General features: G+C 47.8%; 1 protein-coding gene across 1 annotated transcript in view; it reads left to right on the forward strand.

The window, feature by feature from the left end:
- The first annotated feature begins 2,237 nt into the window (after window positions 1-2,237).
- The window catches only part of SYDE2 (synapse defective Rho GTPase homolog 2), a 53,696-nt gene continuing 41,752 nt past the window's right edge, over window positions 2,238-14,181 (forward strand). The window contains exon 1 of the mRNA XM_018561874.1: window positions 2,238-3,595. Coding sequence (XP_018417376.1) covers window positions 2,257-3,595 — 1,339 coding nt within the window. The 5' untranslated portion in view covers window positions 2,238-2,256. The remainder of the gene's footprint in view (window positions 3,596-14,181) is intronic.

The raw sequence follows: 14,181 nt of genomic DNA on the forward strand, positions 1-14,181 counted from the left end.
TTCAGTCATTCTTAGATTTAGAAGACATTTGCTGTTGAATATCCCTTTACAATATTCAGGAGAGGTTTATCAGGGACACAGAGCCCCGATAACATCGCCTGCTGTCGTACATAGCCACAGCAGGGAGAGGAGCCCCGGAGAGCGGCACACCGACTGCAGCATGGAGCCCTCCGCCGCCCGGGGCAGCCGCTGCGAGTGCTGAGGGCACTGGGGAGGAATGGCTGACCCTCTGCGGAGGACTCTATCCAAACTGCGGAGAAAGAGATCCAAGAAGGGGCCGCCGGGGGGACTCGAGTCTAACGGAGAAGGTAAAGAGGGGCCGGGAGGAGGGGAGGCTACAGACACCCGGCCAAAGGGGCAACGCGGAGACCCCTCACAACTGGGAGAGTGCAGGATAGAGGGCTGCAAGATGAACTGTCAGTGGTGCCACACAGGGACCAATAGGACCTTTACTAGGTTATGTACAGCTTGGAGTAGTGCAGAGAGCCCTGAGAAATGTCCCAGTGTTCCCGGACAGTGCAGGCAGGACTGACCATGGACCTCCGAGAGCTGCAAGAAATACTGTCAGGGGTGCACCGAAGCTGGACAGTGCTGGGTGCCGTGCAGGGACCCCGGAGAGCCGGGAAAAGATTGAAGAGAGTAAAGTTGCTCTGTGACTGTCCTGCTGGAGAGAGCAGTATAGAGTGCTGGGTGACTGTCCTGCTGGAGAGAGCAGTATAGAGTGCTGGGTGACTGTCCTGCTGGAGAGAGCAGTATAGAGCGCTGGGTGACTGTCCTGCTGGAGAGAGCAGTATAGAGTGCTGGGTGACTGTCCTGCTGGAGAGAGCAGTATAGAGTGCTGGGTGACTGTCCTGCTGGAGAGAGCAGTATAGAGTGCTGGGTGACTGTCCTGCTGGAGAGAGCAGTATAGAGTGCTGGGTGACTGTCCTGCTGGAGAGAGCAGTATAGAGTGCTGGGTGACTGTCCTGCTGGAGAGAGCAGTATAGAGTGCTGGGTGACTGTCCTGCTGGAGAGAGCAGTATAGAGTGCTGGGTGACTGTCCTGCCGGAGAGAGCTGTATAGAGTGCTGGGTGACTGTCCTGCCGGAGAGAGCTGTATAGAGTGCTGGGTGACTGTCTATACAGCTCTCTTCAGCAAGAGTGCTCGGTGACTGTCCTGCTGGAGAGAGCTGTATAGAGTGCTGGGTGACTGTCTATACAGCTCTCTTCAGCAGGACAGTCACCCAGCACTCTATACTGCTCTCTCCGGCAGGACAGTCACCGAGCACTCTATACAGCTCTCTTCAGCAGGACAGTCACCCAGCACTCTATACTGCTCTCTCCGGCAGGACAGTCACCGAGCACTCTATACAGCTCTCTTCAGCAGGACAGTCACCCAGCACTCTATACTGCTCTCTCCGGCAGGACAGTCACCGAGCACTCTATACAGCTCTCTTCAGCAGGACAGTCACCCAGCACTCTATACTGCTCTCTCCGGCAGGACAGTCACCGAGCACTCTATACAGCTCTCTCCGGCAGGACAGTCACCGAGCACTCTTGCTGAAGAGAGCTGTATAGAGTGCTCGGTGACTGTCCTGCCGGAGAGCGAATAGATGGCTTGGTGACTGTCTTGTTGGAGAGTGCATTGTAGAGTGCACAGTGACTGTTCTATTGGAGAGGGCAGAGTAGAGTACTTGGTGACTGTCTTGTTGGAGAGGGTAGAATAGAGTGCTCGGTGACTGTGGTATCAGAGAGGGCAGAATAGAGTGCTACCATATGTATCGGGTCCCCAGAGTGCAGTGCCCTGTGTGGGGGCAAACCGCACTCTCCTGCCAGCTGTATGAGGCTGCCAGGCAGTGCACTGTAGTATCTGCAGCATGGGTTCAGAATTGGTTTTGCATGAAATGTAATGGGTTCAGGTTGAAGTTCCAAAATAGCTTCAAAGGGGGATTTTTATTTAAGCCGCCCTGTTGACATTCTATTGGGGTCTGCAGGACCGCCATGTGGAATGAAGACGGTGACCCCGGAGGAGAGCAGACTGGCCGGCAATCACAATAAAGAATGGTCTTCTCAGAACCACAATAATAACAATTACTCTCATCCTTCCAACCGGGAAACGGCTCCGGGACCCACAGCTTCCAATCAGCCCGTTCTGGGGTGCCGATACTCCCAGTATAGCAACATCAGCAACACGGACCTGGTGCCCAATGGCATGGAAAGCGAGTGCAACACCAAGCCACACCCTCTGTCATGCGGTGTAAATGGTAAGGAGGCCACCATGGGACGTTACTCTTACGGAGGTGTTCATATGCAACCAGAGACTCAGATAAAGCCGCCAAATAGTGCTCCTTACACCATGAACCCGCATTTTGAGGCACAGTGGTCGCTTCAGAATGCACCTTCCCCATCCTACCCTCTAAATTTCATCTATCCCCCTAAATCTAGTCCGGTCAAGGAGCCTCATGCTGGTGTTCGATATTTTGAAACCTCACCGTGGTGCTCCAATACCTTTGAAGGAAACCGACCCAACTGCCACATACCTCCCCATGGACTTGTAAATGCCCCGTATTATGGGAACACCCGAAACCATTCAGAGGACAGTGAGGAAGATGATTATTACGATAATGAGCATCTCCTGATGACTAGCACAAGTGAGGCTCAGTGCAATAGCCTTTCCTCGGGGCCACCGACACCGTTGATACATAGCGCCGTAGCCGCCTCGGTGGCCGATTATGGCCACCAAGAGCGAAAAGTCAGCGTGGACATGTACCTAGAGACTAACCGGCTAAGGTCTCAGTTGCAAGAGGCCTATTATTTATTAATTCATGCCATGCATGACATGCCTCTTGAGGTTCCCTCTAGCAAGATAGGTTGTAGAAGAGAAACGTGCCCCTCGAGCTCCCAGTCCCAGGATAGCGTCTATTCCCAGTCCTCTGCAAGGGTGATAGAAAGCGATGTCTGGTCCTCTGATGAAGCCAGCCCCAAACAAGTGTCGCATAGCGATTTGGCGTCTTTGAATGCTTTAATAAGCTCCCAGCTTAACAGGATGCAGACGTTGAGCAAAAGCGTGGAAGCCGTCTACAGCCCGCCAGCCTTCCGAACTTTGCACAAGTGCCACAGTGATAGTCAGATCAAGTACAGCCCTGTCCATAGCAACTTGTCCTCCGATTGTGGTTTTGAGCACAGCCAGGGTTCTATTGGTCAGCACACTGATGCCGACAGCGAGGGCAGCCCCCGGGACATGTTATCCTCTGTGAACTGGAGAGGCTCCGAGAGCGGCGCTCACAATCCCTCGGCTTATGTACACCAAACACCGGGGGGCTCGCTCTCCGTTCCAGTCAACGATGGCAGGCACGGTGCAGACATGAGCGCGGAGGGTCACAGCGCTTCACAGAAGCCATCGGGCCTAACGGTGAAGAAAATGCAAAAATGGATGTACAAAGGACGCTTGTTGTCTTTGGAAATGAAGGAACGCATCATCGGATCTTCTCAGAAAGCCGGCGGGCCCAGCAAGCGGGAGTCCAGTCCAACGGGCAGCTGCAAATCCGAGCATCTCCAGGACAGTTTGGCGCCATCCCCGAAGATGCCTGGAGAGATGGAGAGACCCCCAATGACAGGTAGGCGAGTAGGGCACGGGCCCAGCTCCAGGCCTGCGGATGTCCGCCAAAAGCTTCTCTTTTCGGGTGGTGGACGAGGTCTTATATCTGCCATTATCTGTGTAGTAATAGGTGACGTGGTGGCGGGTCCCTATACTGTGGCCTCTGTATACTCTTACTATGTTCTAGGCTCATGTATAAACATCTGTGTGTTCTTAATGTTCCTTTATCTATCTTTTGTGTCTTTTTCTTCTCGCTGCTGCCAGTGCCTCTGTATTCTGTCTATTGCATGTTTTAAAAATAAATTACTTCTTTTAGTTTTGCTATAACATGACATTTTAGGTCGATGCCGCTTCTAAAAGTAGGGGTTATGAAGTAGTCTGAGAGTGCAGCATGCAGTTCAATCACTCCGGGACTTGGGCAGCAGTCGTTCGCAAAGAGAAAAGCGCAGTTTCCTTTTTTTGATTATGCATTTTTAGGAGTCAAAGAAAGTCCCAGCAAGCCACGGCTGTGGCTGGCTCCTCCGCTTTTTGACGTTGCAGATCTTCTGTGACTTCTTGTGCTTCGCTGCTGAGGACTTGAAGGTTGCCCTGCGTTACTTAATGTTCTGCTTATATTGCAGCTTTTTGTAGTTGCAGACCTTCTGGGACTTCTTGTGCTTCGCTGCTGAGGACTTGAAGGTTGCCCTGCGTTACTTAATGTTCTGCTTATATTGCAGCTTTTTGTAGTTGCTGACCTTCTGGGACTTCTAGTGCTTCACTGCTGAGGACTTGAAGGTTGCCCTGCGTTACTTAATGTTCTGCTTATATTGCAGCTTTTTGTAGTTGCAGACCTTCTGGGACTTCTTGTGCTTCGCTGCTGAGGACTTGAAGGTCGCCCTGCGTTATTTAATGTTCTGTTTACATTGCATATTTAGAGTATTAAGTCTTCTTTCCTACATTTGTATACGTTAAGAATGCAGCTGTCATGACGCAGATTAAACAAAGCAAATTCCTTTGCTCCCTCTGCTGGGTAATACCATATAAAGATAAAGTCGCTCCGAGGCGACAGCGTTCCAGATCCCGCTCTGCGTAGTGGAATCGGCGTGTATTTAGATCTATAGGATTCAATGTGCAGTATGTGTTTTGCTTCGAACTTGACTAATAACGGCAGGTGATCTTGAATATGCTTAACAAATGATTGCGTCGAGACGGTTTATTTTCCTGGCACAGAGATTACAAGGCAAATGATACTCTTGTGTAGGTAACAATTTGTTCTTGTTTAGGCAATTAGGTGAGAGTATATGTTGGTGTTGGTGTGTGCGGATTTGCTGGGCAAGTTGGCTTTCGGACATCATCGTGCACAATAAAGGAAAGTGCGTGTTGATCTGATGATTAGTTTGATGTGTTTTGTGGAAAGTGTTTAAAGTGGACCTGTCTGTTTTGTAACAGCTCAGTAATGTAACAGGATTAATGGGCATTTTTGGGCCAGTAAAATTCCGGGTAGCCAGAAGGGTTGCAAAAAAAATAAAAATACAAATACAGCTAATGCCTCTTTTTTTCTGGGAAGTTTTCGGTTGGTGTTGAAGGAAGCCCATCGGACTACTGGTAATAGAGGACTAACTAGAAACTGAATTTGGAGAAAGTTTTAAAGTAGTATTACATTTTCAAACTTCCAGATGAAAGAAATATACTAGGGATTCACCGATACCGGTATTTCGGTTACGAGTACAGATATTTTTTTTTCCCAGTACTCGCCGATACCGAATACCAATACAAATACTTAAGTCCCATTAAGGAAGCCAGGTGGCGTGTAATGACTCGCCACCCGGCTTCCCGATTTAGCAGGGAAGCTGTCCCAATGCTTCTTGTCACTATGTGACGAGGAAGCATGAAGCCGGCTTCCCGGCCAATCTGAAAGCCAGGCAGCGCGTAATGCCGCGCTGCCCTGCTTCCTGATACATGAAGTACTCGTGCTAGGCATCAAAGCATTTGGGTGAGTACGACTACTCGCCCAAATACTCTGCATCGGTGCATCCCTAAAATATACATTACCCAGCTAAGTATGTCTTTAAAGTTTTGTCCAAGCACTTTTTAGCTGCCATGTTTTCAAACAGTTGACTCCGACTCTCTCAGCTTGGCGTCCCTGAACTTCCAGTACAAGATCACAAGGGACAGAGCAGTCTCCAGCAGCTCTCCATCTCCTAGCCTGGAAAAGGAGACAGGGAAGTGTCATGCCTTGCTGTGCCTGTGAATTTGTGGAGGCACACACAAGGGTGGCTCCAAAGGACCCTGCAAGGGAAATGAGTCACCCTTAGGGCCGGTTCACACCATAAAGAGTGCGTTCCAGAGCAGTCAGCCTCTGGAAAGTGCCTGGATTCCGGTCCAGTGCAATCTAAAAAAATAGTGCTTGCCACGCGTTCTGGTGCCAGGTATCGCACTGCGGGCAGGGGGTGTGCCATTGACTTTATTGCACCATCAAGCCCCCTCCTGCCCCTGAACGCAGGAAGCCTGCCAGAATGCTATCCAGTGCGTTCCAGAGGCTGACCACTCTGGAACTTACTGTTTATGGTGTAAACCGGCCCTAAAACAGGATATCAGGACCTGTGCTGAGGGGACCAGCTGGTTCTGCACAAAACTAAAACGTTTATACATCAAGGAGCAGCATCCATTGTTAGTGATTTCATCAGGATCTGAAATAGCTTAAAAACCTTGTGACTTTAATATCACTTTAATTCTAAGTTAAAACATAAGAGCCACTGCGGGTTTGTGTCTCTGTTGGTGAGACTTCCCCTCACTTCCTGTTCTATTGAGCATTGTCATTGAGGCAGAACTGAGCAGAATCTCTCCCGAAGAGATGCAAAGATCGACGTAATCCCTAACTAAATGAAATGTATCATAAAAAAAACTTTTAAAACTGAAATGCATTTTTTTACCTTTTTTTTTAATTTTAATACTTTTGGCAGCTCCGTGCTGCTGATCCCCATGCAACCTCTTTGCAGCCACTTCCTGTCTATAGGTACTCCAGCGATGGCTGCATGGCAATTCTCAGGACAGGTTTCTTGGTAGTGAGCAGTGGACTATCCCGGGTAGGGTATGTTGAAGCTGCAACTTGTAGTCTCCATTGAAAACCTAAAGTGTGACGGGGTGATAACACAGGAGGGAGCGGAGACGAGACCAGTCACCCTGCACAAGGAGAGAGCAGCCGTGACTGGTCTTTATTAAAGGAGGGAGCGGAGAAGAGACCGGTCACCCTGTACAAGGAGAGAGCCGTAGTGAGCGGTCTTTATTACAGGAGGGGATGGAGACAGGACCAGTCATCCTGCACAAGGAGAGAGCACCAGTGACTGGTCTTTATTACAGGAGGGGATGGAGACAGGACCAGTCATCCTGCACAAGGAGAGAGCACCAGTGACTGGTCTTTATTACAGGAGGGGATGGAGACAGGACCAGTCATCCTGCACAAGGAGAGAGCACCAGTGACTGGTCTTTATTACAGGAGGGGATGGAGACAGGACCAGTCATCCTGCACAAGGAGAGAGCACCAGTGACTGGTCTTTATTACAGGAGGGGATGGAGACAAGACCAGTCATCCTGCACAGGGAGAGAGCAGCAGTGACCGGTCTTTATTACAGGAGGGGGCGGAGACGAGACAAGTCACCCTGCACAAGGAGAGAGCAGCAGTGACTGGTCTTTATTACAGGAGGGGGCGGAGACGAGACAAGTCACCCTGCACAAGGAGAGAGCAGCAGTGACTGGTCTTTATTACAGGAGGGGGCGGAGACGAGACAAGTCACCCTGCACAAGGAGAGAGCAGCAGTGACTGGTCTTTATTACAGGAGGGGGCGGAGACGAGACAAGTCACCCTGCACAAGGAGAGAGCAGCAGTGACTGGTCTTTATTACAGGAGGGGGCGGAGACGAGACAAGTCACCCTGCACAAGGAGAGAGCAGCAGTGACTGGTCTTTATTACAGGAGGGGGCGGAGACGAGACAAGTCACCCTGCACAAGGAGAGAGCAGCAGTGACTGGTCTTTATTACAGGAGGGGGCGGAGACGAGACAAGTCACCCTGCACAAGGAGAGAGCAGCAGTGACTGGTCTTTATTACAGGAAGCTCCTGCATAGAGGCAAAGTTTCACAATGAGTCACTTCACAGAGGTGGAAGAAATGCACAAAACTCTCCAAGATTGAAGGAAGAATACACATGACTCTTGTATTTAGACAATATGCGCTTATTCTGGAGTTCAGCTTTAATCCTTCTACCACTGGGGTCATGTTAATATATTTATACTCTCATGTAGCGTATAGAAAGGGTGGTTGTTGTTTCTGAAATGCTCTTTGGGGTTGGGATCAGTTGGGGTACAAATAGTGCCTAGAACATGTACATGAACTACGTCATCTGATCTGTGCTACATTAACAATTTGTACAATGGTTGGTCTGTGTTTGAGAATGGCTTGTGGCACAGTTTAAATATATTTCTATGGTAGACCATTGTTCTCCTCCGTCAGCCAGGAGTGGTACTGTGGCTTGCAGCGTTTCCCAGAACTTCCCGGGGTTCTGGGGCTGTTGGAGAAAACGGATCTTTAGTGGTCACATTTTTCCAAAGTATTCCTAGTGGGCAGCTACACTGTCACCGCTCATCTACAACCCACTGCATAGTAACTGCTTCTATGGCTTACCAAGATATGGGATCATCATGACCCAGCTGTGTACCATCGGTGACCCGTTAGCCTTCAGTCCTTTTGGCATTGATTCTTAAAGGGGCACTAAACTCTTAAATCTTAAAAATGCATTCAAGTATCGGTGTTCTATCAAGATGTCCAACTTGTCGAGATCTCCAACTCCTGTCAGTGCGCCTGGCGGCCACCTAAGAGCAGTATCACATTCTCTAATTTGCGTTAGTGCGCCTGCGCAGGCATCCGATGGCACACGCAGTGATGCCAGTTGGAGAACTCGATGAGGCCGCTCAGGCACACTTGGGGCAATTGGGCAAGTTGACAACGCTTGGAAAAATGCCATCTCGTCAAAATCTCCAACGGATGTGACTTTACGAGTTGGAGATCTCGACGAGTTGACCATTTCGACTAGAGCTGCAGCTAACGATTATTTTCAAAATCGATTAGTTAGCCGATTATTAAGTTCGATTAATCGGATAAACAATAAAATACATTTTAAAAAAGGGCTCCAGTGATGGACTACTAGTTTGTATTGAGATTGTAGTCCATCACAGGACCCAGCTTTGGAGCGGTGGAAGTAAAAAAAAAAAGTACAGAACACCGGAACAATTAACAACGATGTATCTTATTTGTGTATCACTCGGCTGTACGTCCTCAAATCATCTCTGAATTGGTGCTGACACTGTCCTTCCTTCTGGAGGGTGGCTACTTTTGTTCCCCATGGTCCCTGTGTGTGTTGTAAGGTAGTCACGGCTCCAAGCTCACTCCCGTGATGGACTACATTTCTCATGTTTAGTGTACTCATTGTATGAAGATTGTAGTCCATCACAGGAGGGAGCTTGGAGCGGTGACTACTTTACAGCACAAACAGGGACCATAAGGAACAAAAGTAGCCCCTCCCCCCCCTCCAGAAGGAAGACAGTGTCACCACCAATTCAGAGATGGTTTGAGGATCTACTGCTGAGTGATACACAAATAAGATCCATTTTTGTTAATAGTTAAAGTTCCTGAATGTATTTCTAAGATAACAGGTTAGTGTCACTTTAATTTCCTGCAGACCTGGTTTGTCTCAATGAGTGTCATTGACCATATGCATATACTGTATCTCATCTTCCCTGAATTGCACGCCGCTAGGATTTTTGTCCCAAACACAGCCAGCGGAATTTATTTATGGGGAGAAGGAGGCAATCGTTTGCAGAGATTTCATTTGGGAAAACCTCAAGTGTTTCTCACTTTCAAAATGACTTTCCGTTGGTATATCTGTATCTAGGGCTGGACAAAGCCCAGGAGCCAGTTAGCCACAGCTTAGAAATGATAACTGGCTTCTACATTTTGAGGTTTTCTCTAGTTGTCAATGGAGCTGTCTCCTGCATAAAATTCTGCTGGCTCCTGAACGCCATAATAATTTTTCCACCCCTGCCTTAGAGCTTGTTCACACAACGTCCGTTTTCTGTGCTGACCAGATCCGTACGCTCCTGCACTAAAAATGCATCTCAATGTATCCCTATGTGTTTTATGGGCTACAGTTCTCGCGTGCGCAGTCCGTTCAGGTTACGACAGAAAAAATACTGCATGTCACATTTTGTCCGGTCAGGAAACAGACCGGAAATGCAAAACGCGTCAAAAACGCACCGCACTGCAGCTAACATACTGACAGCCCCACTCCAGCAAAAAAAAAAAAATCTTTTTTTTTTTTTTACCTGGAACGCATCCAAAACGCGGCAAAACACATAGCACCGCTTCTGCAGATCCGCACCTGATCAGGACCTGAAACTCATGTGAACAGGCCCTTAAAGGTGAAGTATTGGGAGAAATAAATGTATTCTTCCCAATACTTAAAATTGGTGTGTGAGACTGCAAGAGTCACACACCGGCTCTATAGACCGAGAGCCCAGCAATCACGAACCACTGATCGTTCAGCTCATGGCTTCTCCCAGCAGAGGAGTGACTCAGTCACCGCTCCCCACAGAGATTCCCTCCTCCCCCTCTGTTTCTCAAGCACTCATTGGAGTCACAGACAGGGAAGGGGCGGGCATAGCTGGCTCTGGATCTAGATAGGCAGACAAGGAAGGGGTCGGGCACACCTGGCTCTGGATCTAGATAGGCAGACAAGGAAGGGGGCGGGCACAGCTGGCTCTGGATCTAGATAGGCAGAGCATCTAGATCAATGCTGAAGCCTGATGAAGGGACCCTGCGAGGTCCGGAACGCACTTTTATCCATACTGACAACTTGTTCAATAAAATCAGCATTTGGTGATTCCAAAAGGATCTTTGGTGCGCTGGTGACACCTTTCACATTTATCTCTAGCTGTCAATCAGGCACAAAGGGGATCCTAAAAGTATTTTGGGATCTATCCTGGCCGCCGGCATGGCTCGGCACTGTCACATGTTGCTGGCAGAAGCCCACTAGATGCTGACTTTGGGTCACAGGAGGTCATTAGTAAATATCCTCCTGTGACCCAAAAGGGAACTAAAGCCAAAAAAAGGTTTTTCCTTTTTAGATGTTGCAATTTGAGGGAGTGATTGAAATCCTATTGCCATTTTCGGCAAAGGAGTGGAAATCATAAAATGCGTGGCTCAGTCCCAAGGAAATGGCATTTGACTTGTCCAATCAGAATTAGGCAGAAAGTTGGCTTTCAATCTACCGGTATTGCCCAGCTTGGGCTTCACAAATTACCACATTCTGCTGATCGATTGAACTCGGGGGTGGCCATACACTATGGAAACAACATTCTGCTCTAGCCATTCAAGATAAACAGTGTGGATGGAGGAATCTCCCCTGCTGGGGTGTTGTATTTTGACAGCCGGTGCCCGTTGCTGTCAGATTGCTTAAACAATATTGACTGATTGACCGATGCTTTTCAAACCCGGCTTCTTCAACATTGGCCCATTGGAAAAGAAATGGAGTGGTAACAGCAGGGCCATCCAGAGCTTGGGTTTCAGGGCATGGCCAGCTTTTATTTGCCATCATACGTGCAGTTCCCATGGAAAGTTGCACCATGTGTTGTTGACGCAATTAGGAGGAAGAATTGTAGCCGTATTAGCAGCCCGTTCTGTTTACATGTCTGGATCGATAAAACCTGGTCACACAGTCTGCAGGAACACGCTGTTTGTTTTGTTTAATCAACAAAGAGAAAAGCGCCCCTGTAAATGTGTGGATCTAATCACCGCTGGCTGTGTTGTGAATGTAAATATCCTCGCAGTGTAGTGCCAATTGTTGGGAGCTGCTCGCTATGGGCAGGAGGGAGATGTGGAATTCGGAGCTGTGTTCATACAAGCCCTTGGTCTTATCTGACAGATTGCTGGAGATTTATCACTCTGCAGGCAGCGGTGGGACACTGTGATATGTTGTCACTGGTTCACTTCAGGGTAGAGTCTGCACGGCGCGCTGCCAAGTATTAGTCCTGAGCTGATATTTGTTTTAAACGCATAAGCATTTGCACATTCATTTATTTTTCCCTTTTTGGAAATCTGCAGTACTGCTTGGTACAATAGTAATACAGCTTCTAAGGAACTACAAGCTCCAGCTTTCCCTCTACATGGTTTTCTGGAAATGCTTGGGCTTGTTCAACAGATCCAATCTATTTTTGTCTGACATTTTACCAATTGGAGCAAGGTAAAGATAGATATCCCCCCACACCTCCGAAAAAAAACATTTGCCAGCTAAAACTGTCTATACCAGTGGTGGCGAACCTATAGCACGTGTGCCAGAGCGGGCATCTGGGGCCCTCTTTGTTGGCATGCGAGCCCAGGTCCACTGTTCTGTTGAGCCGATGGGCATGCAGGTGCAGTAGCGATATTTGGAGAGTTTCATGCCGCGCAGTTGCACTGAGGGGAGTTGCAGAACACCACGGGGAGAGGAGCCACTCGGCGCACTGACACCTAGGAGGATTCTGACTGGCGCAGGCGCACTAGCGACATATCGTTTATATCTATTAACTGCATATTGGAGAGCCTCTTATCCAGCATATTAGACGGCCGCTGCATCCATGCTGTTTAACTTAGAATGGAGCGATTGTGCATTTTTCCTGGCTTTCCATGCTGGGTAAAAAAAGCATAGTTTATGGTCAGCTTTATAGTTATTTGGGCAGGAACAAGGTCAATCTATGGCCCATGAGAAGACTCGCAGCTGCAAACTCCCTTACCATGCATTGTTCCTAATGACATTAGCGGGTCTCAGACCGCTGGAGGGTGGGGGTCCGGACAGAGGCTGCAGATGTCGGTCTTGGAGCCACCGGCAGTGCAAATCAAGTCCTCCTATGGGAGTGGGGTTCAAGTCCTCCTACATAAAATCCCTAGACAAAAATGAGCAATTGACCCTTGCATTGCAGGGTAGCCCCACTGCAAGGGTAGTGTTTTTTAATTTATGTTTTAACCTGTAGATAGGCTTTAATTATATAATTATTTCTAATTATTTTATTTACCTGTCCTCCATTACAGTATTACATGTATTGCTTGTAATACAAGGTGTTCTGTGAATGGGCAAGGGGAGAGGAGGGGCCTAATGACACTTTGCCTGTATCCATGTATGAGAGCCGCAGCTCTCGTAGGTGCAGATGCTGGAAGTACAGCGACCGCTATCTGGTGTAAATACAATCCATGATATCGATGGGCTGAGCGAGGATCCGGCCATTGGATACACCTCAGGAGATGTTACTATTTATGCACCCAGAATTTAAAAGAATGGCGGGCATCCTGCTTTAATAATTTATAGCAGAGGGCTGCCACAGGAAATAAAGGATTCTGGATGTCTTTGAGGAGATGCGCTGATTTCCTTATTTGCAGCCCCCCTAGCCTCCGAAACAGATCTATAGAGCTCTGTTGTTCACTGCAAAGTTTTTCTTCAGGCTGGAATTCGTGAAGTTTGGTATTGTTGGCACTTCATAACAGAATGCACTTCTGCAATCCCCCTCGCACAGTTCTTCCTGTCCTTTTATTAGGTACACACGGCTATTGGCAAGCTATTTATAATGTAAAACACATTTAGAAGAGGAAACAGATTCTTCTACCTAAAGGTCACCTAATGAAACGACTGCTGTTAACGGACATCTGTTGTCAACACGGCATAGTTCTGAGTGTTAAAAGGAAGTCCGCGTGCAAAATACGAAGAGCTCCAAAGTTCATTTTTTTGGGGTCTGAGCAACAAACTGACAATAAAATAAAATTAAAGTGTATTTTTCCATGTTTGCAGTCAAATTTGAAAAACTCCTCCCTATGTGTTTTTTTGATGTTCATAAACATACAAATGTACCACCCAGGTCCTGAGATCTTTAACCCTTTGTTAGGTTAGGGCAGACAGTGTGCAAATCTAATTTATAACTGATAATGAATCCTGCCAGCACAGAACAGACAGGGTTCATTATAGTAAACATAACTTCCCACAGCCCCCTCCTTAGCATTACATGGAAGGGGACAGCTTGGTAAGATTTTTAAACGGAACTCCAGGCAAAGATTTTATTAATAGTTGCAGTGGGGCTACCCCTGCACTGCAAGGGTTAAAGTAGTAGTAAACGTCAATTTTTAATCAGTAGATATATGCCACTGCAGCCCTAAAAAATACAGTTGGCGCCCAACTTTTGGGGTTTTCTCTAGCTGTTGTCAATGGAGCTGAGAAAAATCCCGCTGGCTCCTGGATTAAACGACCCGGTTCCTGAGCTCCATATTGATTTGTCCATCCCCGATCTAGGCTATTATAGAAATCATTTTGTGTAGTAAACCTAATAAAGATATTTAGTATTTTTCTATATATTTGGCTGTGATACCGAAGTTCCCTCATGAATGTGATTTCTGTTTTTGTCCTGTTGGGGAGGACATGTCTTCACGTCTTGTCACAAGGGTTGATTCTGTTGGAAGTAAGGGGAAATCTTCTTACTCTTCCCCATTGTAATAACATTGATCATATTTATTTTATTGTGTTTGTTTGTTGGAAAAGATTTGCCCCCACGTCTTGC

This window comes from Nanorana parkeri, unplaced genomic scaffold, assembly GCF_000935625.1.
Source record: "Nanorana parkeri isolate BGI_ZX_2015 unplaced genomic scaffold, ASM93562v1 scaffold548, whole genome shotgun sequence".
In the NCBI taxonomy this organism is placed as follows: domain Eukaryota; kingdom Metazoa; phylum Chordata; class Amphibia; order Anura; family Dicroglossidae; genus Nanorana; species Nanorana parkeri.